The sequence below is a fragment of the Trichechus manatus genome, unplaced genomic scaffold (assembly GCF_000243295.1).
Source record: "Trichechus manatus latirostris isolate Lorelei unplaced genomic scaffold, TriManLat1.0 scaffold00010, whole genome shotgun sequence".
Taxonomy (NCBI): Eukaryota; Metazoa; Chordata; class Mammalia; order Sirenia; family Trichechidae; genus Trichechus; species Trichechus manatus.
Genome location: NW_004443946.1, coordinates 6,866,041 through 6,893,750, shown reverse-complemented (window position 1 = coordinate 6,893,750; position 27,710 = coordinate 6,866,041). Strand labels below are relative to the sequence as shown.

Below are 27,710 nucleotides of genomic sequence, written 5' to 3'. Positions count from 1 at the left end.
GACAACCTCATGTCAAAATTGAGGAGAGCTAAAGGAACAATGCAGGAAAGGGAAGACGTTTGCAAACGGGTTGATAAATTGATATTAACTAAACGAACAGTCGTCTTTTCAGATTTTTCCTGATCAGTGCTTTTCCCCACATGCTCACTGTTGAATAAACATTTATTAAACATCTGCTCTATCAGACCCAAAAGGTGATTAACACATGGCCCTAGCCATCAGGAAGCTGCAGGCTAGAATGAAGGTGTCATAATTATATGCTGTGCAAAAAATAGCCAAGAGCTAAATATTTAGCCGAGAGACTATGGCCCTAAAATACCCTTCTAACCTGGAACTGAAGCTATTTCCAGAGACCACTTGCTGGCCAAACAAGAGACAAGCCAAGCCCATAAAATAAATAATAACACCAGAGAGGAACGTGTTACTTACAATAATCAATTATAGGTGATCAAAAGGGCAATATTTACCCACAAGCAAAGATGAGAAGGCAGGAAAGGGTAGAAAATTAGGACAAAAGAAAACAGAAAACCTAGGGCAGAAATGGGGAGAGTGCTTGACACATTGTGGGGAATGAAACCGAGACCATGAAACACTTTAAGTACAAACTGTGGAATGGAAATCTAATTTGCTCTGTAGACTTTCATCTAACACACACACACACACACAAAAACTCATTGAATGATACACTTAAAATGAATACATTTTTATTGTATGTAAATTACAACTCAATAAAGTCTATTTTTAAAAAATAAAAAAACTAGATACAGGCATGCTTTGTTTTATTGCACTTTGCTTTACTGTACTTCACAGATACTGCGTTTTTCACAAACTGAAGGTTTGTGGCAACCCTGCATGGAGCAAGTCTATTGGCGCCATTTTTCCAACAGCATGTACTCACTTCCTGTCTGTGTGTCACATTTTGATAATTCTCACAATATTTCAAACTTTTATTATTATTATATCTGTTATGCTAATCTGTGATCAGTGATCTTTGATACTACTATTGTAATTGTTTTGGGGCACCACAAACCGTGCCCGTATAAGACTGCCAACTTCATCGATAAATGTTATGTGTGTTCTGACTGCTCCACTGGCCATTCCCCCATCTCTTTCCCTCTCCTAGGGTCTACCTATTCCCTGAGACACAACAATATTCAAATTAGGCCAGTTAATAACCCGACAATGGCCTTTAAGCGTTCAAGTAAAAGGAAGAGTCACACATTTCTCACTTTAAATTAAAAGAAACTATTAAGGTTAGTGAGGAAGGCATGTCAAAAGCTGAGCTAGGCCAAAAGGTAGGCCTTTCGCACCAAACAGTTAGCCAAGCTGTGAATGCAAAGGAAAAGTTCTTGAAGGAAATTAGAAGTGCTACTCCAGTGAACACACGAATGATAAGAAAGGGAAACAGCCTTATTGCTTGCTGATACAGAGAAAGTTGTAGTGGTCTAGACAGAAGATCAAACCAGCCACAACATTCTGTCATGGATTAAATCGTGTCCCCCAAAAATATGTGTCAACTTGGCTAGGTCATGATTTCCAGTATTGTATGACTGTCCACAGTTTTGTCATCTGATGTGATTTTCCTGTGTGTTGTAAATCCTATCTCTATGATGTTAATGAGATGGGATCAGCGGCAGTTATGTAAACTCAATCTACAAGATTAATCTACAATTTAAGCCAATCTCTTTTGAGATATAAAAGCGAGAAGTGAGCAGAGAGACAGGGGGACCTCATACCACTAAGAGACAAGAGGTAGGAGAATAGCGCATCCTTCGGACCGAGGCTCCTTGCACTGAGAATCTCCTGGACTGGGGAAGATCAATAACAAGGACCTTCCCCCAGAGCTGACAGAGAGAAAAAGACTTCCCCTGGAGCTAGCACCCTGAATTTGGACTTCTAGTCTCCTAGACTGTGAATGAGTTTCTCTTTGTTAAATCCATCTACTTGTGGTATTTCTGTTATACCAGCACTAGATAACCAAGACATTCCCTTAAACCAAAGCCTAATCCAGAGCAAGGTCCTAACTCTCTTCAATTCTGTGAAGACTGAGAGCGGTGAAGAAGCTGCAGAAGAAAAGTCTGAAGCTAGTAGAGGTTGGTTCATGAGGTTTAAGGAAAGAAGCCATCTCCATAACGTAAAAGTGCAAGGTGAAGCAGCAAGTGCTGATCTAGAAGCTGAAGCAAGTTATCCAGAAGATCTAGCTAATTGATGAAGGTGGCTACACTAAACAATAGATTCTCAGTATAGATGAAACAGCCTTATACTGGAAGAAGATGCCATCTAGGACTTTCATAGCTTAAGAGAAGTCAATGCCTAGCTTCAAAGCTTCAGGGACAGGCTGACTGTCTTGTTAGGGGCTAATGAAGCTGGTGACTTTAAGTTGAAGCCAATGCTCATTTACCATTCTGAAAATCCTAGGGCCCTTAAGAATTATGCTAAATATACTCTGCCTGTGTGTATAAATGGAACAACAAAGCCTGGATGACAGCACATCTGTTTACAACATGGTTTACTGAATATTTTAGGCCCACTGTAGATACTGCTCCCAACAAAAGATTCCTTTCAAAATATTATTGCTCATTAACAACGCACCTCGTTACCCAAGAGCTCTGATGAAGATATACAAGGAGATCAATGTTGTTTTCAAGCCTGCTAACACAACACCCATTTTGCGGCCCATGGATCAAGGAGTAATTTTTACTTTCAAGTCTTATTATTTAAGGAATACATGTTGAAGGCTACAGCTGCCGTAGATAGTGATTGCTCTGATGGATCTGGGCTAAGTCAATTGAAAACCTCCTGTAAAGGATTCACCATTCTAAATGCCATTAAGAACATTGATGATTCATGGGAGGAGGTCAAAATACCAGCATTAACAGGAGTTTGGAAGAAGTTGATACCAACCTTCACGGATGACTTTGAGGGGTACAAGACTTCAGTGGAGGAAGTAAGAGCAAATGTAGTGGAAATAGCAAGAGAACTACAGTTAGAAGTGGAGCCTGAAGATGTGACTGAATTGCTGTAATCCCATATAAGACTTTAATGCATGAGGAGTTGCTTCTCCTAGATGAGCAAAGAAAGTGGTTTCTTGAGATGGAATCTATGCCTGGTGAAGATGCTGTGAACATTGTTGAAATAACAACAAGGGATTTAGAATATTACCTAAACTTAGTTGATAAAGCAACAGCAGGGTTTGAGACTCCAATTTTGAAGGAAGTTTTTCTATAGGTAAACTATCAAACAGCACCACATGCTACAGAGAACTCTTTCATGAAAGAAGAGTTAATCGAAGGGGCAAACTTCATTGTTATCTTATTTTAAGAAAGTACCACAGCCACCCCAGCCTTCAGCAACCACCACCCTGATCAGTCAGCATCCATCAATATCTAGCTAAGACCATCCACCAGCAAAAAAGATTACGACTCACCGAAGGCTCAGATGATGGTTAGCATTTTTTAGCAATATACTTTTAGGTATGTACTTTTTTTTTTTTAGACATAATGCTATCGCACAGTTAATAGACTACCAAAACCAAACCTGTTGCCATTAAGTTTATTCCAACTCATAGCGACCCTATAGTATAGAGTAGAACTGCCCCATAGGGTTTCCAAGGGGCGACTGGTGGATTCTAACTGCTGACCTTTTGGTTAGCAGCCATACCTCACCATATCTCTTAACCACTGTGCCACCAGAGCTCCTAATAGACTACAGTATGGTGTAATAACGTAACTTTTATATGTACTGGTGAACCAAAAAATTTGTGCTTCGCTTTATTGTGATATTTGCTTTATTGTGATGATTTGGAACAGAACCAGTAATATCTCTGAGGTATGCCTGTATTAAGTAAGTCTCTTGTTAAATATGTTAAAAGTATTCAGTACACTTCCATCACTTCACTGTTTTGTGTAAGCCAGTTGTGGGTCAGTGACTGGATATTGACTATGAACTTCTTAAAAGACTTATCTCTGAGTGTGTTCCACAGAACACATACTTCTTGTACTGAAAAATGAACAATAGAGGAACGTCAGACACCTAAACCTGGAGAAGACGTAATTTTAGATAAAACATAGGGCTCTATGGTCTATTGTTTTATTACTAATGTGGGACAACCTCCCCTCCCCTCATAGGAGGTAGTGAATGAGCAGTGCCTTGCAGAACCATACTGAAGCCTGAGGCAACAGGAATTATCAGGTCCTGTCTTTAGGTACGGAAACCCTAGTGGTTAAGAGTTTGGCTGCTAACCAAAAGGTCGGCAGTTCGAACCCACCAGGCACTCCTTGGAAACCCTATGGGGCAGGGTTTCCTTTCAGGGTTGCTGAGTTGGAATCAACTCGATGGCAATGGGTGATGGTCTTTATGTAAGTCCCTGGCTGGTGTGAAGGGTTAAGTATGCAGCTGCTAATTGAAAGGTTGGCTGAATCCACCCAGGTGTCTGGAAGAAAGGACTGGATAGGTCTACTTCTAAAAGATCACTACTGAAAACTCTAGGGAGCGCAGTTCTACTCTGAAACACCCGGGGTCACCATGAGTCAGAATTGACTTGAGGGCAAATGATTTATCTTTATAAATTTTTGTTATTTTGTTCATCATGGATTTTTCTGCATTGATTCTGACTTTTTTTACAGCATTAAAATACTATTTATTTTCATTGCTAAGTTTAAAAAAAAAAAAAAATGTACCCAAGTCAAGTGCTTCACTCACTGACCTGGCCCTGAGTAGTCAGTGACTAGCTTTTCTCTGCCTTCTCCCAGCCAGTAACCAAGCATGGGGAGGGTTCTAAAGCCAGGCCATTCCTGTCCCACATGTGCTCCTCTACAGGCAACCTTTATTTGAGAACTAACTCCCTGCCTGGCTGATGTTTTCAGAAGGGCACTGCAGTCTGAAGCCCATCCCACCCAATCCTTTTTTCACAGGTGTCAGATTGCAACGTGGTCTGAAGACTTCCCCACCTTCTCCTGCTTCTTCCATCTTATAGGTGTTTGCCCCAATAAGCTTTTACACATCTAATCACATCTTGGCATCTGCTTCCCGGAAGACCCAAACTGACACACTAGAAACTAAAAAAAAAGATTTTTCAATTTCTTTTTCCAGAATCTAAATTGGATACATAAAGTAAGGATATACAATGTTTTAAAATCACAATACAAAGGCTTTGGATTTTATATATGAACTTTTAATTAAGAAGAAAATGTATGCAAATCATTTTACTTGAACTCATATCCAAAGAAGAAATGTTCAACTCCAGGATCAGAGATAAAAATGGAAATAGTCTACTTTTTTAGTGTAAGAAGTGGAGAAAAAGTCATACAAGCCTGACTGACAAGAGTACTAATAGCTTTGTGAAGTTGCTGCTTAAATTCTGTACATTAAAGTATATATCAAGCTCATACCTGGCTTATAGTTTATCCAATTTTAGCAAAGTCAGCATAATTTGAAAAACTGCCTCGAGTTTTACACCATGGCTTTCAAGTCTGAAAGCTTAGATTTGATTATACCCATGGCAAAAGTGATTATCTGTATTTCCCACAAATGTAATCAACTTTTAAAATAAGTTAGGCAAACATCAATTTTACATAGACCTTATGAAGGGTAAGGGGGAACTGCAATTGTTCACCTAACTGCAGAGTCTAAACCATAAATTCAAATTTGTACTGTTATCTCTATTGTCAAACCAAGCCAAGAAAGACTATCAGAGACTAAAAGAAGTCAATGTGGTTCTGCAAGGTCCACTAAGGGGATACCTCGAAAACCTATCATCACATTACTACTTAACAGCTGTAGAACAATTATTTTCAAGTATGCTCCAAGGGTCACCTCTTAACCGAAGAATTAACCTTCAGGAAGCCAAGTGACAAGTATTATAATCTATATTTTAGTGTTAGAAAATGAAGGCAAAGAAAGATTTAGGAGTCAGTAATCTATTTAAAATTAGAAAGTAAATCAAAGATAGACTTTGGCCTTACTGGGAATAGGATTCATGTGCTCTAAATCCCTTTCCATTGGGTTATATCCTTTAGTCTACATTTCTACTTAAGTTACCTCAATTTTGTGACCAGTATCTTAACATATTAGCATAGTATAGACAGACCCTTGTAGCATTGCTCAGTATTTCTAGTAGGCCGTTAAAACAAAAAAATCCTTTGTGCTTTCTTTCTTTAGAAATAAAAATGAGCGTAAAACTAATTGTTAAAACAAAAATTGTAAACATTTTTTTTCCCAAAGTAGAAATAATTTGACTTAAAACCTTTAATTCATTTTGGCATTAAATTACCTAAGATTACATACACAGTCTAATTTACATGTAAAATTTTGTTTTCCTTGTGTTATTTCCAGGGAATAAATTTTATAATTAAGTCTACTTTCCTGTGAAACCTGCTCTACCAAAATCAATATGTAAGCCATTTAATGGACTCTGATTATAGCTAAAAGTGACAAAAATACATTTTTAAGAAAAGTAGGTGTTTAAGGGAGTTAGAGCTCAAGGTTTTTGTTTCATAGGAAGGAAGTCCTCTATTATGTGGATCTATAAACTGAACCAAAGAGAGACAGGAAGCTGATAACTTGGTTTGTCTTCTTAATGGCTTTGGCTCATGAATAAATGATAATGGTTTATGTGTTCTTCCTATAAAAAGAATTTATACAACGATATGGGTCCTATTTGCCACTTTTGTTCTACTTTTTAAAGGATTTCTAATTACTAAGACATCCTTTGTATTATTTATAATAAATCAAAACTTTAACTGAAAGCCATTCTTTGACCACAGTTGCCCATTAGCTGAAATTCAGGAAAGAACACAGGTTTGATCACCAAATCAATAAATCTAGCCACAGGCTGACTAAAAGCTTCCTTTAATCTTCTTCCTATTAGGTCTTCCTTTAAATTAAAGCATTCCCTCTATGAATTATTTAATAGCAGGTTATAGAAAGATCACATATAACTCTTCATACAAAAATGTTCAAGGAACCTAAAAAAATCTATTCAGCATATTTAAGAAATTGTAGTATGCATCAAGATGTTACAGCTTAAAAAATGGGGGTGGGAGAAGGGAAGGGATATGTCCTAAAAAGCTTCAGAGAATAGAAAATTCAAGTTTATTTCCTGATTAGTGCAGGATTATTCCCAAAGCACAGTTAAGTGTCTAGTCCAGACTAGCTATTAGCGATGAAGTAGTTCGCTTTCACTGTCAAGGCTTTTCCCAGAGGTAATGCCTTAATTCTGAATTTTAATATTTTATCTTGTTTCTTTTAGCTTCATCCTCTCTTGGCAATAAGCTCTACACATTTCCACCATGCTGAATGCTCTCTCAATGCTGGAATTTACACTTTTCAAATATCCACAATGTCCAACTTAGTCAGAGAAAGGGGTTAGCCTTTCTAAATTCCAATTCTGTAGATTTTTTAAAAATTAATTTATTATTACTCTTTTCTTTTCCCTTCATGGTAAATGATTCCCTTCTCAAGTCTTTATATTTCTACTTTCCACATTTCTTTTCATTGTAACAAAGGAAAAATACAAACCATTTCAGAGTAAATGAGTCTCTTTCCCTCTCATTTATTAGATCTACTTCAAAGCTACATATATGGCAGTATTTTGAAAATGTTAACAGCTGTTAATATCTTAAAGTTGAAAAAAATAAGAAAATCAGAGAAAATATATCACAGCAACTAGTTTGAATTATATGAAAACCTACTTAGATCTTGACTTTCATATAAACACTAATTTTTACCATTATAAAAGACAACATAATTATATTTCTTTTTTCTTTATAAAACTACCCTTTAACAGAATATTCATTAGCTAGTCTTCCCTTAGGTTTTTCTGTACTAATAAAAAGTTATTTTAAAAGAAAAGTATCTAAAATAATTGTTTCACAGAAACAGAAAGTCTTATCAAATTCTGATAAAAAACTATAACCACAGATAGTCTTAAACCATACTACTAATTTCACTTTTCTTTCACCAAAGGTGGATATTTAGGAAGTGTTATATTGGTTAATAAGCTTCTCAGTGATCTACAAAATGCCACAATAAAGATGAGGTAGTATCAGACTTTTCTACCTTTGTAAAACATAAATACCATCTTTAGAAGAGATGTTATTTAACTTGACATTGGTGTTATGATATTCTGGGCCTCATCTCTGCTAAGAGATGCCATTTTAATAGCTACCTCTCATCGAGATCAAGACAATCTAGAGATCACTGAGAAAAAAATGCTAGAAAATATGGTAACAGAGATTTTCCTGGTTTACTTTTGTAATAATTGCTAACATTTTATTTTAAAGCTATTACTGAAAAATGCCATCTTTATGTTAACAGCAGAACTGTAAAATAAGGAAATGCTACTTCAACATAAAATAAAGTAATGATAATGACGAAACATCACTCTAACTTGGAAATTTCTAAATCTAATTTCTTTCAATCCAGGTAGAAGCAGCTTCCTAAAATAGCCAAACCAACATCAAGAAATCAATTACTATATTAAAAATGCCGATTTTACTGATGGGCAGACAGATCACCAAAAGAAAGGTTGGGTAACTGCCTAGGAGTATGAATAAGAAATTTATTTATTACTCATCGATTCTTTAAAAAATGTCATGAGAGATTAGATAGGAAATTTAAGGGGCAGTGAGTTCATGTTAACAGGGAAGGAACAATTCAGAGGGTGAGAATGGTTGTACAACTCAAAGAATGTAATCGATGTCACTGAACTGTACATGTAGAAATTGTTGGTCTATGTTCTGCTGTGTATAGTCTCAACAACAAAAATAAAATAAATCATAAAAAAGATAGGATATCACTTCATCTATCTTTATTGGTTATATTGGGCTGCTGATGTTTCTAAAAATGCTTTCTGTTCTTGGGATAGTAAATTAAAAATATTGCCCTTGTTACCCAGTACTGTTTGGTATGACATAAACCATGTAGCTGTCAAAAGGTTTTCCTTTTTTTTGAGGCCATGTTAAAGATGTAATTCTGAAGATAGGAATCTTTATCTGAAACTTGAAGATAAAAATAATTTTAAGCTTCCTGAATAGTGAGTTTACATTTAATTCTTGAATCTTTACTCAAGTTTAATTTAAAATAATTAAAAATCACTTAGGTACTCTTTGGTTACCAGTGGAAATTTATGGCTGTTTATAAACTAGAATCTCCTCAAAGTAACACATTCAGAATTTCCGTAAAACAGCTAAGTAGATGCAATAGTTCATAAGTAAATACAGAAAATTCCAACAGTTTCTTAAGTACTTAAGTAACTACTAAGTTACTAATACTGTTATTATTATTTTTAAAGCTTCCAGTGAGAAAGAAACAATATTTGTTTTGAAGGTGGCTTAACTCTTCTAGGTTGAGAGAAAGACTTATTCAAAAATAACAAACAGCCCTGCCACATTGTAGAAGAATAAATGCATCTCCAAAATGTCATGTTCTCATTTGATTCTCACTGACTACATCAACCAAATTTAGAAATCCTGTTTTCCAGTTAATATTTAAAATGAAGACACATCATTAACTTTGACTTTAAACCATCTTGCTACCTTTAACGTTCCTATTAGAAAATTATAAAAGTCAGTTATGTTTAATATGAGTTGTGAATTACAACACATTCAGCTTTACCGAAGAATTTTAAAACAATTCATTGCATATGGGATGGGGAAACTCTTATTTCATGTATAAGAATACCAATGGTATATAGTAACAAAACATTTTACATGTAGGAAGGACATAGGTTTTTTTTTTTTTTAAAGAAAGTATAAAAACAAAATATTCATCTGTGTTTGCACTGCCTATCAAATTTCAAATATGCCTGTATCATATAAAAATTAGAATTAAGAAAAAAAAAATTAAGTATACAATCTATGGTAAAAACAAAAACCAAACACCCGGTCAAAAATATCCATTAACCCTAGTGTGTAACCTCAAACAATAAGTGCATTGCAAGAAACATAAAATGATTTGGAAGTAAGACTTTGGGCAGAGGTTTATTTTGGACTCCAACTGCCCTTGTAGAAAAATTCAAAGTGGCAGAACAAGAACCATAAGCTTTAAATGAAAACATGTATATATAATCATTTAGACGTTCCTACCCTTTTCCTAGTATTGTTGTTCTGGTGCATCAATCCTGAGTACTCTAACTTTTGATTTATAGTGATATTCCTTCAGATATAATTTCATAGAAGAAGGAACTGGAAGGGCATCAATGCCATCATAAGTTGTACAGTTACAAATAACTGTTCTGCATATATGCTGCAAGGAAAAGGGGAAAGTCCGAATTAAAGGAGTGGATAAAAGTGGTTCAAAGAACATACAGGCACTCGGGTCTTTATAATGTTCTAGGAGCCCAGTAATGTCAGGAGAATGGAAGACACAAGGATCATGTGCATCAAAGCTAAAGTTGTGATTCCACTGTTCAATTCTAGCATGAAGAGAACGACTATAGCGTCTAAAACTAACAGAGAATAAGTAGTCTTCCTGTGCTGAGTCTCGAAGTAAAAAGGTTCCCTCTGGTTTTCCTTCCAGTAGCGCTTCAGCTGCATATTTATCCATAACTCCCCAGTAACATGGATTGTTATTGATTTGAAGAAGGTCTGGTACAAGACAGTGGACATAATCAATCTGGGTGTGGTACTTAGGAGGTGTTTCCAACTGTAGGATTTCATCATCCAGTTCCCATTTGGGTTTGTTTCTTTTTCTGGAACTTGTGCAAAGTGTTATAATTTCATCATCTGAATCCATATCACTATCTTCTATACTGTTATTGGAAACCAGGTTTATTACAGAGCCAGTCATAGAACCACCTCTACACGAAGCATTATTGGTAGTTATGACACATGGCTGAACATTGGTATGTGAGAAACAGTTTACATCTTCTTCCATGTTTCTTCGTTTTAGCTGGCCATCCCTCAATTCACTCTGAGACAAGTCTGTGCTTACCCATTCATTTGATTTGGGATTTATAGGAACAGTGTGTCGTTTAATAAAATGCCATCTAAAAGCTAAATCTGATCGGGGTGGGAAAGGACACTTATCTAACATGAGTTCACTGATGTGAATTTTTCTTTTAGATGGGAGGCCTGAAGAGTGCCGACTACTACAGTTCTTTATTGGAAAACACTGCCCCACAGCGTCTTGCAGTTTCTGTTTAAGAGATCGGCCTAAAAATCTATGCCCACAGGAATGATCTAAGTCCAACTCAATGGATGAACAGCTGTGCTTCCTTTCTTGGCTCCTTAAAGGAACTTCCATTTTCTCTACAGTATCCACCGTTTCAGCATCTGAACAACTCTCACTTTTTTTTGACCAAGATAACTTCTTTCCACTCCATACATAACCATCCTTTCTGTCAGCACTTCTGCTCCGACTAGTTTTGGGCCTTACATCTACATTTTTACTATTACTTTCAATATTTTCAGCCATTGTAACAAATTATCCACAAATTCCAGTGTTATAAATACTGCTTTTTCAGTTTTTCTGGCAGGAAGTTTCTTCTGGGCACTTTCTGGATGTATCTACGGAAAAAAAGAAAAATGCCATTAACAATTTATCCACTGCATTGTATAGTTCATATATTAAGTCCTATTTTGACTCAAGATGAAAAAGCTTACTAGTACATGAATAAGATAGAGTATCTGATACGGGGGAAGGCAGTTTCAAGATATTTTGTTCACTTAAATTGCTTTACCATATACTAATAATTTCAAAGTGCCATGGAATCACGAATTTGAGTTCCTTTCCCACAGCTAATTTTCAGTGTGGATCAGAAAAAGCCAATCCTCCACTCTCAGCTGTAATATAAGCCAAAAAATGTGAACAATTTTTAGTCTTGAAATATATCTGTGTTGATCTTTCCTCCATTTATTTTTGTTAACTCACAGCAGACCAGTGAATTCTTTGTAAGGGACAGTCACAACTACAAGCTGGTGTTTAAGAATTGCTACCCTATATAGTTCATTTTCTCCTCTCCTTGTTTCCTTTCCTATTGACTGAAAATATGAACAATGTTAAGTTATAAAAGCTGTAAGAATTTATTAAATAAACAATCATTACCAAATAGTAGGCAATTCTCATTACCAATGCAGGTTTGCCAACTCATTTCAATAATCAGTCAACGTGTTAACTTACTGACATGACAGTCTAGGCAATTTTCATAAAACATAGGATTGGATAAAAATTTGGGATTTTACATCCATACACACCTACACTTTCTTGTACTATCTAAGATAAATTTCTGATAGAGTATTGCCTTTGCCATGAAATTGGCTGGGAATAATAGAATTCACAATATAAAACACTGAGCTTCATGAAGACTAGTAACAATAACTGGTAGTAATGGAATTTACCTAAGTATTTTTAGGTAGAATAAATTTAAGCCCACGGTTGGGAGGGCAAGGGGTGGGTTTCTATAATCTCCAATATTTTGCAAATGAAACTTCAATTTTGTGACTGAGAAAATCAGTCTTACTCAGCATTCTGATTAAAAGTTTCTGATTATGTCAGGAGAACATTAACAATCCCAATAGTCAAGTGAATGTCTACAGAAACTTGAATCCATTTCAAAGTAGTAGGTCTTAAAACAAACATCTGCAGAGGCGAATATGACTGCTAAATGTTTAAAAGTATGGACTAATGATATAGACTTGCCATATAACAAAGTGTTCCATTTCTAAACATTAAAAAGCATCTGGTGATTACACTGATTATTTTGAGTTAGTGAGCTCACTAGTATAGTTAAAAGCCTTAGGGAAAAATATTATCCAATTTTGAGAGAAACATCATTACTTAGTTCAGCCAAAATTATATTCAACAGTATGCTTTGGCTGTTCATTGACTAAATTCCAGAGAACAAAAATAAACAAGCAGAAGTAGCAAAGTAGGCTCAAGAATAAGAAGAGTCATTGATTAGAGGAGACGCTTGTAACTAATTATCCAAGAGCTTACACTTTAATATATTTTTCAAGATAAAATAATAAAGGAGCCACATGCAGGTATTATTTATTAACATTGCATAATTTCAACATTTTTTATTCATCATGTAAAAAATGTATCATCTAGGTATAAAATGACTGGTGCTTTTATTTACCAAAATAGTACACACTTTACTCCATTGGGTGTGAGCTTCCTTACCTTGCCTCCTTCCTACCTCTAAATTGTGGTGTTTCTTCCTTCATTTCTATAGCAGAGCTAAGCTCTCTACCTTTGTTCTTCATGACACTCTAACCTTAACCAGAGTCCTGCTTCAGTATCTCCCTCTCACCTTCTTTCCTGTCTTCAAAAACAACCAAGTCTCCAATAAAATCTTTCAATGATTCTAATGCTTCCTTTAGTAATAACTGCTTTTCAATACTAAATTTCTTTTTTTGTTGTACCAACTTTATTTTTTTAAATTGTACTTTAGATGAAGGTTTACCGAATCATTACTAAACTTCTTAATGACTAGTATAACTTGATTTCCCCTCAAAATAAAAATAGGTTTTTGTTATTTTCTGATTATAAAATAAAGTTATCTGGTTTGAAAATGCTGAATGGAAAATCTTTCTGCCCCGTTATCCTCTCAAAAGTCGGCCCAAAACAAGGAAAAATGAGAAATGGAAACACAAACTTCGTTGAGGCTGGCTGAGAGTTTGCATAAGAGCAATGACATTTCTCTGGCTCTTACTCCTGCACCTAGAGGAGATGGGATGCTTATTTTTTTGAGAAACTGAACGGGAGAGGCTCAGGACATTGGATCCCAGTTAAGACAGAGGGTAGAAAGGAGGCTTGGGACAAAAAAACAGAATGATTAAATGAAAGTTTCCTGCACCCTTCTTCCATCCGGATTCCAGAACTCCAGCAGTCAGACTTTACACCTCCCTGGTGGTGTAGTGGTTAAGAGCTACGGTTGCTAACCAAAAGGGTCAGCAGTTCAAATCCACTAGGCACTCCTCGGAAACCCTATGGGGCAGTTCTACTCTGTCCTACAGGGTCACTATGAGTCGGAATCAACTCGACAGCAATGGGTTTTGTTTTTTTTTTTAATAGGAGACTGGAAGACACTGCTGGAGAAATGGAATGGCTAGAGAGCAAAGATTGAAGCATGCTGATATCTGGGAATCCCCCAATAAAAATCTAGAATGCAACTCATGCATGTAGTGAAGTCCACCAGTAGACAAGCTCTGCCTATTCACACACAGTTTCCAGGAAGCACTGCTGTGCTTTACTCTAGATTATGAAAAACTCACAGGCCGTCAGATTTTTGAGGAAAGCCTCCAACATGACAGAGACTAAAACATACAGAACTTAGAGAAAACAGGAACTACGAAAGGTGCAAAAAGTAAAAATAGATTTCTTCCAAGTCAACAGAAGATACTCCATCTATGAATGTGTAAGATGCTATAAAAAGGAGGTGGAGACAATCAGAAAATAAGAAAAGTATTTGGAAATTAAAAATATGGTTACTGAAATAAAATATTCAATAGAAAGGCTGGAGGATAAGTTGAGGAAAAACAGGAAATAGGAAAAAGATGGTTAGCTAGACAGAAAAGAAAATTAGAACAATCAGGCATTTCATGCACGACAACAACAAAACAAAGGGGGGAAATTATCAAAGAAGCTATATTAGAAAATTTCCTAGAACTGAAGGATGTGAGCTTCCGTATTGAAAGAGCCCACCTGAGTGACCAGCACAATGAAAGAGAGAGAGGGAGGGAAAAATATGATTGTAAAATTTTAGAACCTCAGAAATAAAGAGGAGATTCTGAAGTCTTCCTAAGAGTAAAAAAAAAAGAAAAAAAAAAACCCAAAAACTAAAACCATAAAAATCTTAGAAGAAAATAAATGCAGGAGCAACATTCTAGTGCCTAGCTTTTAACAATGGATTATCTAATATAATAACAAAAGCACAAACAGCAAAAGACAAAATAAATAAATGGGACCTCATAAAAATTAAAAACTTCTGTTCATCAAAAGACATTACTAAAACAGTGGAAAGATAAGAAGCTACTGACTGGAAGAATACTTTCAGAAACGATATATCTGATAAGAATCAAAGAGACAAATAACCCAATCATAAAATGGGCAAGGACTTTATAATAGACATTTCACCAAAGAAGACATTCAAATGGCCACCAAACACATGAAAAGATGTTCAATGTCAGTAGCCCTTAGAGAGATGCAAATCAAAACCACAATAAGATACCATTTCACTCCCACTAGGATGGGCCCTGGTGACACAGCGGTCATGTGCCTGGCTGCTAACCAAAAGGTCAGAGGTCCAAACCCACCAGTCACCCCGTGTAAGAAAGATGTGGCAGCCTTGGAAACCTAATGGGGCAGTTTTACTCTTCTACTCTGTCATATAGAGGGTCACTACGAGTCCAAATTGACTTGGACAGCAACGGGTTTAGGATGGCTAAGATAAAAAACAAACAAAAAAACAAATATTGGTGAGGATGTGGGGAATTGGAACCCTTATCCATTGCTGGTGAGAATGCAAAACAGTACAGAAATTGTGGAAAACTGGTGGTTCCTCAAAAAACTAAAACTAGAACTACCATACACACACACCCGTTCATTGCCTTTGAGTTGATTCTGATTCATAGCGACCCTATAGGACAGAGTAGAACTGCCCCACAGAGTTTCCAAGGAGCGTCTGATGAATTCGAACTGCCGACTTTTGGGTTAGCAGCTGTAGCTCTTAACCACTATGCCACCAAGGTTTCCAGACCTACCATATGACCCAGCAATTCCACTCCTAAGTATATACCCAAAAAACTTGAAAGCAGAGACTCAAACAAAGACTTGTACACCAATGTTCACTGCAGCACTACTCGTAACAGCCAAATGGTGGAAACAATCTAAATGCCCATCAACAGATGAATGGATAAACAAAACGTGGTACCTACATACAATGGAATACTACTTAGCCAGCAGGAGAAATGAAGTCCTGATACATGCTACAGTATGAATGGAGCTTGAAGACAGTATGCTGAGCTAAATAAGTCAAACACAAAAGGACAAATATTGTATGACCTCACGTATATAAAAAGATAAGAAGAGGCAAATGTACAGAGACCAAAGTTTATTCATGGTTACCAAGGGTGGGAAGGAGAGGGAAAGGGGGTGGGGGTAAACAGTGATGGAAAAATCACATTAAGTAAGTGTAGAGTTGCACAGATGGATATTGTAACTGCTGTCAATTAGCTGTACATCTGTAAAAAGTTGAATTGGCAAAAGTTGTATGATAGATATATTCACAACAACAACAACAAAAGGAGTAGCTGCTGAGTCTGCTTATGAACAACCAAAAACCTCACGGGATTTGGTTCCTTAGTTTGGAGGTTTAGGATCATGGTTTCATGGGACACCCCAGTTAATTGGCTTAATAACATGTTTAGTGCTTCTGTTTACCTCTTAGTTTGCTGCATAGTGCCTGGGATTTTACAAGATTGCAAGCGGCCATCCAAGGCACAACAATTGGTCTCTATTCACCTGGAGCAACAGAGGAAGGAGAGTCAGGAATATGAGGATATGGAAAGTGTGCCATGAACAACCGCCTCCACTGCCATGAGACCAGAGGAACTGGATGGTGCCCAGATACCATTACTAACATTTTGATCAAAGATTCTACAGAAGAATCAAAAGGGGGAAAACACAAAACAGAATTTCAAATTCTCATGGACTCTAGACTTTCTGGAGCCAAAGAGGCTGGATGAACCCCTGAAACTACTGCCCTGAGCTAATCTTTAAACCTCAAACCAAAAATATCCCAAAGTCTTCAAAAATCAAACAACATTCAGCTTAACTAATAAAAAATGAGATAGAAGTGATAACAGTAACTCAAAAGATTAGATAGGAACCTTAGGAGGCAGTAAGTTTATGTTAATGGGGGAAGAACAACTCAGAAAAGGAGGGTGAGAATAGTTGCACAACTCACACAATGTAATCAATGTCACTGAATTGTACATGTAGAAATGGTGGAACTGGTATATGTTTTGCTGTGTATATTCTCAACAACAAAATAAATACAGAGAAAAAAGCCACATACAAAGGACTGCAAATAAACTAGCACCTGGCTTCTCACCAGCAGCATTGGAAGTTAGAGGTTTTCAATCTAGAAGATATAACCAGCCAAACTATCAAATATGAGGATAAAATAGAGAACTTTTCAGACATGTAAAATATGAACAATTTTACCTCATATTGGACAATATGTTTTTCTAAAATGAGGGTCTAAACCTCAAACAAAGGAAGACACAGGAGATTACAGTGCAGTAGAGGGAGAGAAAATGTGAATTCCCAAAATGATGCATGGAAGTCTCTAGACAATAGGGTTGCTAAAGATCAACTAGTCCATAAAACTATATAACGGCTAGGGTAAGGCTCTGTTATGGATTGAATTGTGTCCCCCCAAAATGTGTATCAATTTGGCTACGCCAAGATCCCAGTATTGTGTGACTGTCCACCATTTTGTCATCTGATGTTATTTTTCTATGTGTTGTAAATCCTAACTCTATGCTGTTGATGAGGCTGGATTAGAGGCATTTATGTTAATGAGGCAGGATTCAATCTACAAGATTAGGTTGTGTTTTAAATCAATCTCTTTTGAGATATAAAAAAGAAGTGAGCAGAAAGACATGGGGGATCTCATAACATCAAGAAACAAGACCCAGGAGAATAGCCCATCCTTTGGACCTGGGTCCCTGCTCTGAGAAGCTCCTCGACTGGGGAAGATTGATGACAAGGACCTTCCCCAAGAGCCGACAGAAAGAAAAAGCCTTCCCTGGAGCTGGCACGCTGAATTCGGACTTCTAGCCTCCTAGACCGTGAGAGAATAAATTTCTGTTTGTTAAAGCCATCCACTTGTGGTATTTCTGTTACAGCAGCACTAGATGACTAAGACAGGCTCCAAGGCAGAAGATCTTGAGGAAAAAAAATAGAACTGACTTTTGGAAAATTCCCTTGGGAGGATGGGAAACTAAGCAAATAGAAAAAGTTAGTAATTATTCATTACAAAAAATTCAAAATTATGTAAGACAGGAAATAGAATTGCAAAACTACCTTGCTCAGCAGTGAATGATATATATGTATTCATCAAAACTGTGATATAATTGTCGTAAGAGGAAGTTAATAGATAATGTTTAAAAATAGATAAATCAAGAAATAGAAGTACTATTATTTATTTAGAAATACGAAGGAAAATATCAGAAAAAAGGTAAAAGATTTGAAAGAGGATGCCTTTGTGATAGGGTAGGAGAGGACTGTAGCTTTTCTTAGCTTTTGAGTTCAATTAGATTTTTAACCTACATGCATGTATCATTTTGATAAATAAAAATAAAAGTAATTTATACTCACCATGGAAAACCTCAAACTAGGCATCAAGTTGTAAAGAAAAAAATAAGAACTATCCATAACCCTAACACCAGTAATAACCATTTTAATATTTTTGACATCTCATACATATATATGGTAAGTATACAGTTCTACAGTGCAGTAGTGAGTCAGAAAAAACATGGTTTGAGTCCAGTTTCTGTCTTGTACTAGCCATATGACCTTACAACCTCAGTTTCTTCATCTATAAAATGGAGGTATTAATGTAATCTATTTAATCGGGCTTTTGGAGATTAAATAATGCATGTAAAATACTCAACATTCAATAAATGTTAACATATGCCCTCATATATATAGTTTTTAAAAAGTGGATATGAAACATGTTTTGTTAAAGAATCTAAGCCAGCGTTACGGAAACAGTTTATAATGAAGAAATCAGAGAATACCTGTCTCTAACCCAATGCTAACTATAAAGGAAAGAGATTTCTATGAGCAAATATAATTTTCAGTAGGGTAACTATTGTTTCAAAGTGAAAAAGGATCAATATGCCAGACAGAGCTGAAACTCAACAGACCATGAACCTGTAGAACAATGTGACATCTTCCCCAGAGAACTAATTTCTAGTCATCTGCTACACAAGTTAACATGCTAACAAAACATGTCTATTTTGGCAAAGCTTACCAACATGTATATAATAGGTGTCAACCAATCAAGCTTCATTAGATTTTAGGTTAACTGTTCTTATATATGGAGCCCTGGTGATGCAATGGTTAAGAACTTGGCTGCTAACCAAAAGGTCAGCAGTTGGAATCCACCTGCTCCTTGGAAACCCTATGAGGCAGTTCTACTCTGTCCTACAGGGTTGCTATGAGTCCGAATCGAATCAATGGCAACAAGTTTGGTTTGTTTGTTTGGTTTTTACAGGTACTAATGCTGCAGGTGTCCATAAAATAAAGCATATCATTGCCTTAGATGAGTTTTCAAAACATTTACCTGTATTGAAAGAGTTAATGCATAGAAACAAATCTTCTGATGGTTACTTTTTCATATCTGTCTCAGAATTATAGCCTTACATAAATTTCACATAGCTATTCTTTTGCTGGAAAACTGCAAGTTTATGTCAAGAATAATCCCATTTTTGTATAATGTTATGTTTGACCTTATCAATACAGGGGCCAGAATGTAACAGTCTTCAAAGTAGGAAGAAAATTTAACTTGTTTATATTTGTTTAAGCATTAGATAATTTAAAATTTATTAATATTGAGCATATAGTTGACAACATTACTATCACTCATTGTCAGATGGTCACATGTCCAATGGTGTGCTGTTCCTGAGGGAAAAGTGAGAGTTCTAAAAAGCTGAGGAGTTGATGGCAACCCTCTCCATTTCTTTGTTCACTTTCAGTGTACTGTAATACAGTGTTGTTTGTGTGTTCCTGGAATAGATTTCTGGCTTATATTATCCTAAATAAGAGAATTTTTACAATATTTTGTAATGTAACAAGACCATGGAAATTTTATAGCACACTAAATTTGATAGTTATCTCAGGGCAAAATACTTAAGGAATAGTGCATTTTTATTTTACAAAAATGACAAGTGTTAGTTCTAACTCTGCTGACATTTACTTGGCTAAAATGTGGCTCTCAGAATCTACTTAGAAGATATATTTATAAACACATAAACACATACACACACACACACTTTTAATTGGTCCCTTTAAGGTATGGGTAACATCTTAATTACTGAGAATGCAACTGCTTAAGGAAAAAAAAAGGATGTTCAGATTTTTTCCCACCATTACGATTTTATTACAAAAAACGATAAAAACGCATCACCTACATAAACTCTCACATCTTTACACTTAAACACATGGAAACATAATTTTCTAACCTCGTCCAGAAGTTCCGTTTCAGTGGGCTTTGAATCCATTTATTAAAAATACAAAAAAGCAATACTTTTAGATTATTTTGTAAGAATAGATGATCGATATGTAAAAAGAATGGAAATTTACCAAATTTCAACAAAAAATTTTATATAATAGGAGTGAAAAATTTGTGCCATGATTTAGGCATAAAATATTTTTTCTAGCTATAAGTCATTAAAACTATGAAGCAAATAAAATGAACTCAGAACCAGACCTTTATAAAACCAAAATTCTTAAAAAAAAATCAATCACATTCCTCTCAATAAAAACATTATTATTTTTAGTGAGAACAAACCTACTCTTATTGTTACATTTTAAAAATGTATTCAATCTTTACACCATTTTCTCTAATTTGTTTGTTTTTAATATATATAAGTATAATATTACATGTATATTTTAATTTTTATCCCAAAGGTGTACTGTTGCACTTGACTGGAATTTTAAGTAATGAGACCAAAACCAAAACCAAAAACAAACAAATCTGTTGCCATTCAGTCGATTCCAACTCATAGTGACCCTACAAGGACAGAGGAGAATGGCTCCATAAGGTTTCCAAGGAGTGGCTGGTGGATTTGAAATGCCTACCTTTTGGTTAGCAGCCATAGCTCTTAACCACTGTGCCACCAGGGCTTCATAACGACTAAAGATACGTTGGAAAAAAAAAAAAGTGGTCTGATGTGTTGCCTATACATGTAAAATCTGAATGTAAAAAAAGTACAGGGTTCTGAATCTGAACAAGTCTCCCAAATAACCTAGCATCAATTATTGTAACTTTATACGAAGTGTATATAAATGAGGTAGAAGAAGAGATACAAAATGTTAAGGTGTCTTTACTATCATTTTCATGTGGTACAGAAATCCAAGATGATATTCTGAAAGGTGCTGACAAATCAAAGGTCTTTGATGGTAGCTGTAAAGAAGCCTTTTTTAAGAGGGTGAAAGCACACTTTGGAGATGGCTGCTTTGACTCTTGATTCAATAATTAATTTTTTATGAAGGCAGCTATGTTACACTGCCCTGGGGATTACACAGTGGCATTAAAAAAATTTTTTTTTTCTTAATGAGCAAGCAGCAAATGTCTAAAAGGCCTTTTTCAAGAAAGGAAGTTCCCAGATTCACTAGTCATTTAGTCCCAGGTCCTACCACCAATTGCAATGATAGTGATAATAGATGAATGCTCATCGTGGTAATTCTTCATGAAAAAAGATTAAAATAATATTTATTTACTTCTATTGAATAAGGCAGGGAAGGTGATTTTAATTCAAGATTTCCAAAGTGTCTTAGTCATCTAGTGCTGCTCCAACAGAAATACCACAAGTGGATGGCTTTACAAAGACAAATTTATTCTCTCACAGTACAGTAGGCTACAAGTCCAAATTCAGGGCATCAGCTCCAGGGGAACGCTTTCTCGATCGGCTCTGGAGGAAAGTCCATGTCATCAGTCTTCCTTTGGTCTGGGAGTTTCTCTGCGCAGGAACCTCAGGTCCAAAGGACGCGCTCTGTTCCCAGCACTGCTTTCTTGGTGGTATGAGGTTTCCATGTATCTCTGCTTGCTTCTCTCTTTTATATCTCAAAAGAGATTGCATTAAGACACTAATCTTGTCAACCTCATCAGTACACAGTGACAGAATTTACAACACATGAGGAGATCACATATAATCTCATCACAGCAGTAGAGTTCACAACACATAAGGAAATCACATCAGATAGCACAATCATACCATACTGGGAATCATGACCTAGCCAAGTTGCTACACACATTTTTTGGGGGACACAATTCAATCTATGACACACAGAAAACTGTCAAAACCCAATAATTCAAGGGTTTAATTTTATTTGTTTGGAAAAGTCATTTGTATTCCTTATATTACATAATAGGAGCCCTGGTGGTGAGTGGTTAAAGCACTCAGCTGCTAACTAAAAGGTCAGCAGTTTGAACTCACCAGCCACTCTGCAGGAGAAAGATGTGGCAGTCTGCTTCCACAAAGATTTACAGCCTTGGAAACCCTATGGAGCAGTTCCACTCTGTCCTTCAGGGTCACTATGAGTCGAAATCAACTCGATGGCAATGGGTTTGGTTTTTATCTTTTTTGTTTATGTTAGATAACAGCAGCATTATTAGACGTTAATTATTTATTGAACACCTACTATGTCTACAATATTGAAGTATATCTAGGACCAGAATTCATGTAAATACCAAGGGAAATAAATTTCACTTCTATAAAGCATAATTCAGTATACTACATAAAAAATTCACAAATAAATTATTATTCTGATAATAATAATTCAGCCCAGGGAATTTCCCTACCAGGTTCATGATTCCAAATTTTACCTGCCATCATGCACCAAGGAAACCCCGGTGGTGTAGTGGTTAAGAGCTACGACTGCTAACCAAAAGGACAGCAGTTCATATCCACTAGGCGCTCCTTGGAAACTCTGTGGGGCAGATCTACTCTGTCCTGTAGGGTAGCTATGAGTCAGAATCGACTAGACAGCAACGGGTTTGGTTTTGGTTTTTGGTTTATCATGTACCAGAAACTCCTTGAAAGCATTCTGATCACAGTCTGTGATACTGGAGTTGGATTCTGTGGAACTGTTTAGGCTACACAAACGGAATTTACTGGGTAGCAGACAACAGATGAACTCTTCAGAATGTTAAGGAAAAAATACAGAAAACTGGTTTGTTTCTATGAGAAAAACCTCTGAACTAAAAAAAAAAAAAATTCTCATTACAAAAGCAATACAGGTTCATCTTCCAGTAAATATTTTAAAGTATCTCCTTTTAACTGAGCCAAGGCTCATGGGACTTAACTGGATGATATAAAAAAGAGAAACAAACAAAAAAAGAAATCCTTGATTAGTACCACTACATCTTCCTTCCTTTCTCCCCACTTACTTTCCTTATAGAGTTTGCTTATGCCAGTCTTCCCCAATCTGTACTCTTATGGACACGAGTTCTGAAAGATGTTAATACATATCCTGGAGAAAAAGGGGCTCCCTTGCCAAACAAGTTTGGGAAATGCTTCCTCTCTGAAAGATCACAAAGCATATTTAGCCAAAAGTTCTGGGAGGTACTTCAATAAAGAAACCTGCTTAAGCCACAGTTCCCTATTTTTAATTTACCACGACTCTTTTTTGTGAAATAAACTTTCGGGAAACATTAACCTGGGCTAGTATTAAAATGAGTGCGCATTTCTGAGCTTGTTAGCTAAAGACAGGGAGAAATGTCTAGGAACCTGTCACTGAAGAAAGCTAATCTAGAATGAGGACAGAGCAGAAAACTAAGAGCTGGCAGTACATGAACTTCTAAAAGTGGAAGGAAGATTAACAGTATCCTGGGAACCAGAATACTTAAGATATACTATTGCAACTATTTTAGAGAATAAATTGCATTGGATAGGTATATTTTTTCCCAATTTGTAATTTTTTAATTATAAAAACAGTATGTTTAATATTCAATATCTGGATAGCTCAGAAATGTTTAAAAAGGAGAAAAAAACTAATTCCATTACCTCGAGGCAACCAGTTTTGACATTCTGGCATATTTCCTTGCAGTCTCTTTCTATGAGAGCAATTTGTTCTAAAGTGAAAATTTTCAAGTGTTAAAGATCCATAAAAAATTAACAATCTACACTGTTTTGCACTAAGCCATATTTAAAAATAAAGCATGGTGCATATGAAACAGCTTGACCTAAGTCTTGAAAAATGGGCTAAAATTCAGATTTTACCACTTATTAGCTATTTATCTGACTTTTTAAATCTTCTTTAGCCTTAGTTTTCCCATTGTAAACTCTGGATAATGCCAGCTACCTCATGCTTCTACTGTCAGAATTAAAATGTATGAAAGCGAAATACACTGAACTTAATGAAAATAAGTATTAGCAGCCTTCCCTCTTCGTATTACTCAGAACTGTTCATGTAGAAGCTCATTGCTAATAAAAATGAGAGGTGGGAAAGTGACAAAATTAAGAAAAAAGGAAAGAGAGGAAACAAAGGCTGTATTGTTGCTTAACTAGAAAGCTCTTAGAAAGTACAAGGCTAGAAAATCTGTACAAAAACATAACTCAAAAATCTAATTTAGTAGGCATCAGCATTTCTAGAATATCACAAAGCACTTTATATTGCGCCTGATATATTACTTTCTTTTTTAAGTTTCAAATTCTTTAAAAGTATTATTGATGTAAATAACCAAACTTTTAGTAACAAAAAATTTGCAGTTTCTTGTAAGCTTAGTAAATAGATTTTGACCAAAATTGTAGGCATAGGTTTCTTTTTTTTTTTTTTTAAATATTTTATTGTACTTCAGGTGAAGGCTTACAGAACAAATAGTTTCTCATGTAACAGTAGCACACATGCTGTTTTATGGGTTTCTTATTTTTTTAATTATTGTTTTAAAAATATAGATAACATAACTTTGCTAGGCGTTTAAGTTTTTATTTTTAACTAATTATGGATTATTCTTTTCATTGCTTTACAATAATTACATATGCTTCATTTAAGCTTGGGTAACAAGTTTCACCTACAAACTAGTATAAGGTGACTCTAGACTTAAAATTGCTTTTAAGTCCTGATAATGTTTTATAAAACTAAGTTTTATGGCAACAGCTATGATTTGGAGAGGCAGTGTGGTAGACTACCTTGGATTAGAAGGTGAAAGATCTGGGTTCTATTTCTAGCTCTGACATTTAGTAGCTGTGTGACCTTGGATAAATCACAATCTTTCTGAGCCACAGTTTTTTCATCTACAAAACAGTGACTATATCTGTCTTGCTGTTGTAAGGATCCAGTGCCAATGTAACACAAGAATCAAACACTGACTGTCTTTAGCCAGGGGAACTGAATGGCTGGGGGCAGGGGTAGAATGGAGACATTTTACTGTATTCCCTTTTATACTTTAGGAAGTTTGAACACGTGCATGTATTATTTACCCAAATAAATAAGTTGGTAGTTTCAAGACACTTTCAGAAATATAAAAACATTTGGATTTCTAAGCTGCCTTCTATATTATTTTTTCAATACTTTGTTCTCCTCAGCACTCTGTTCTGGCCTTTGCTTTCACAGGACTAATTCTTATTATATCAAATATGTATTTTATTGAAAAGGCACTTTTTAACTCCTTCCATAACGCATTACTAATATACCTCTTGGATAAACTGCTTTGTAAGATTATATATTATTATTTGTATAGATAATACTCACCATCGTCAGTAGAATGGTAATGAATTAATGTTTCTAACTCTACTGCCCTTGAGACCAATAGTTTTTGTGAGCTATGAGTGACCACAACAGAGCAAAGCTAACGTTCACTGAAATAGAACCTGCGACTCTGGCATCATTTTCAGTGAGTTCATTCAGCCACCCACTCCTATGAGTGTGCACTGTTAATGATGAATAAATCCATTCAGAAATTTTTGAGTCATATCATTGACAGCTACATTGGTTTCTTTTTTTTTAAAGCCATGCCATCTTAAATAACCAGTTAATTTTGCTAATATTTAAACTGCACACGTTTCATTATTGCACTATCATTTTGTACATATTTGTTTGTATCTGTTTCCCTCAACAAGACCACTACAAGCTCATTAAAGGCAAGAACCTTTCTTAAAAAAAATTTGTAGATATTTGACCAACAATGCCAGAGAAAATATATTATACCAGCAAAAGCAAGAATACATCTTTTAATATTTGAAAAATTTTACTGGGTAATGATTTAAACAAACTCCATTTTAAATGAAACCGCTAAATGCCCACCCAAAGTACCCTGTTTAAAAAAAACACTAGACACTAATAATGATTAGTTTCATACATCTATGAGTATCTCCTATGCACTATAACAATTTGATAAAGGTAAGTATCATCTCCATTTTAGAGATGAATCCAACGTTCAAAAAATAAAGTAACATATTCAAGGTCACAGAATAAGCAACTGGCAGAGTAAAAATTAAATCTAGAGCTGTTCGACTCTTTTCACACATATGAAATTTGTAAAGAGAAATTTTTCTTTAACTTATGAATTAAACAGCTTGATTACTAAGAAAGGACAAATGTGTGGACACCATTCACAGTTTTAAAGTAACATGGTATTATAGGCATATGTAGGGCATTTTATAGCTGTAACTCTTGTTCCAATCTGTAGATTCCTCTTATACTGAGCTCTGAATAGTGCTACACTGAAATCTGATCATGACTTATTGAAGATAGAGATGAGTATTATCAGAGTTCGTCTGGAACCCCATACTCCATCTAATGATATTTAGTTACTTGGATAAAAAGAAAATTATAAATCATCCTATCCAAAAATCAATCATCTCCAAATAAAACTAAGTCACTCAGAGAGAATCATATCAGGTAACTTTTGCTTCAGAGGGAATTCAACAATAGATTATTTTCCCACAAATTCCATTTTTTTTGAGCCAATTACTCTTTCTCTTAATTCATATACCACACTTCAGTGTCTAGCAAGCATATTTGAGGCCCTGACTGATGATAATCCCCACACAATACCACCACGGTAAGAACACCACGGTTTGTCTGTGTGTTCGCAACCTTTCACAATGGAATTAGATTGAAAAACCACGAGGAAATCTCTACAACGGAAAAACTCACTTATGTCATAAGCTAAGTCTAATTGAGACTGGAAGGTGGATACCACAAAACCTCAGAAAAATCCTCAAAGATAAATACCAATGGAAGAACATTCTCGTGAAGGTTTAATCAGAGATCGGTCTCCCAATATGGAGAACATTAAGACACAAGAAAATCACAAATACAATGGCCAAGACCTTAGCACAAATTGCCAAGGACCAAATTGAGTAATATACTTTCGTTCTAGCTCTACTTTTAGATCTAAACACGCTCTTCGGTGTACTTTAAGTGGGGTCTGAAGAGGGGAAACCTAAATTACTTCTTATGGAAAATGCGGATGGTGTCACAAAGAACACTCAATAACGTACAAGCTGTCTCTCCAGGAACCGAGAGTAACCAACCGGAACTGAGATGAAGTCTTCCTTCCTTTATCTCTACCGAGGTGACAAGGTAAGGGCGAGAAGGATGCCAAGATTAAAGGCTCGAGAAGAGATTCACCTTTTCTCTAGAGGAAATGCCCAAAGATCTCAGTCTCAAGGAGGAGCTGGATCCATTCAGGGATCTGGATACGGTTGCATGTGAGGAGAGCCTGACATGTGGGCGCAAGACCCGCGTCTGCAAGACCAGGCAGCGGCCACCCTTCCCCCACTCACCTCTTGGAGCGCAGCTCAACTATAGCTGTCCGAGTAACCGCCGCCATCACCACCGCCATCACTCGGGGTGTTCTCTGAGGTTGAAAAGAGAGGTTTGGCCACTCCTGCACCTCGTGTAGGTCCTACAAGGCGGATGCTTTTCTACAACCCCTCCTTTCGGCGCTTGGTTCTGTCTCGGCCGTCGCGGTCACCGCCTCCGCCTGCTCCCCAGGCGCTGCCACCACTTCCGTACCAGGTTCCTTC

General features: G+C 36.0%; 2 protein-coding genes across 3 annotated transcripts in view; one reads left to right on the top strand and one right to left on the bottom strand.

Moving 5' to 3' along the window:
- Positions 1-5,998: 5,998 nt before the first annotated feature.
- On the bottom strand, positions 5,999-27,692 carry SOCS4 (suppressor of cytokine signaling 4). The gene is made up of 2 exons (XM_004370883.3): positions 27,468-27,692; positions 5,999-11,507 (listed from the first exon to the last, which is right to left on the bottom strand). Exon 2 carries the CDS (start codon positions 11,413-11,415, stop codon positions 10,093-10,095), a length of 1,323 nt encoding a protein of 440 aa, XP_004370940.1. The 5' UTR covers positions 11,416-11,507; positions 27,468-27,692; the 3' UTR covers positions 5,999-10,092.
- The window catches only part of WDHD1 (WD repeat and HMG-box DNA binding protein 1), a 63,640-nt gene continuing 62,131 nt past the window's right edge, over positions 26,202-27,710 (top strand). The window contains exon 1 of one of the 2 annotated variants that reach the window (XM_023726209.1): positions 26,202-27,582. The gene's annotated coding sequence lies outside the window, so the exon portion shown is untranslated. Of the gene's footprint in view, positions 27,703-27,710 lie in introns of both variants that reach the window. The other variant, XM_023726207.1, reaches the window with a different exon arrangement.

What these genes read in the sequence shown, in the direction of transcription:
- SOCS4 (XM_004370883.3), bottom strand. Translation starts at nt 11,415, where the DNA reads ATGGCTGAAAATATTGAAAGTAATAGTAAAAATGTAGATGTAAGGCCC.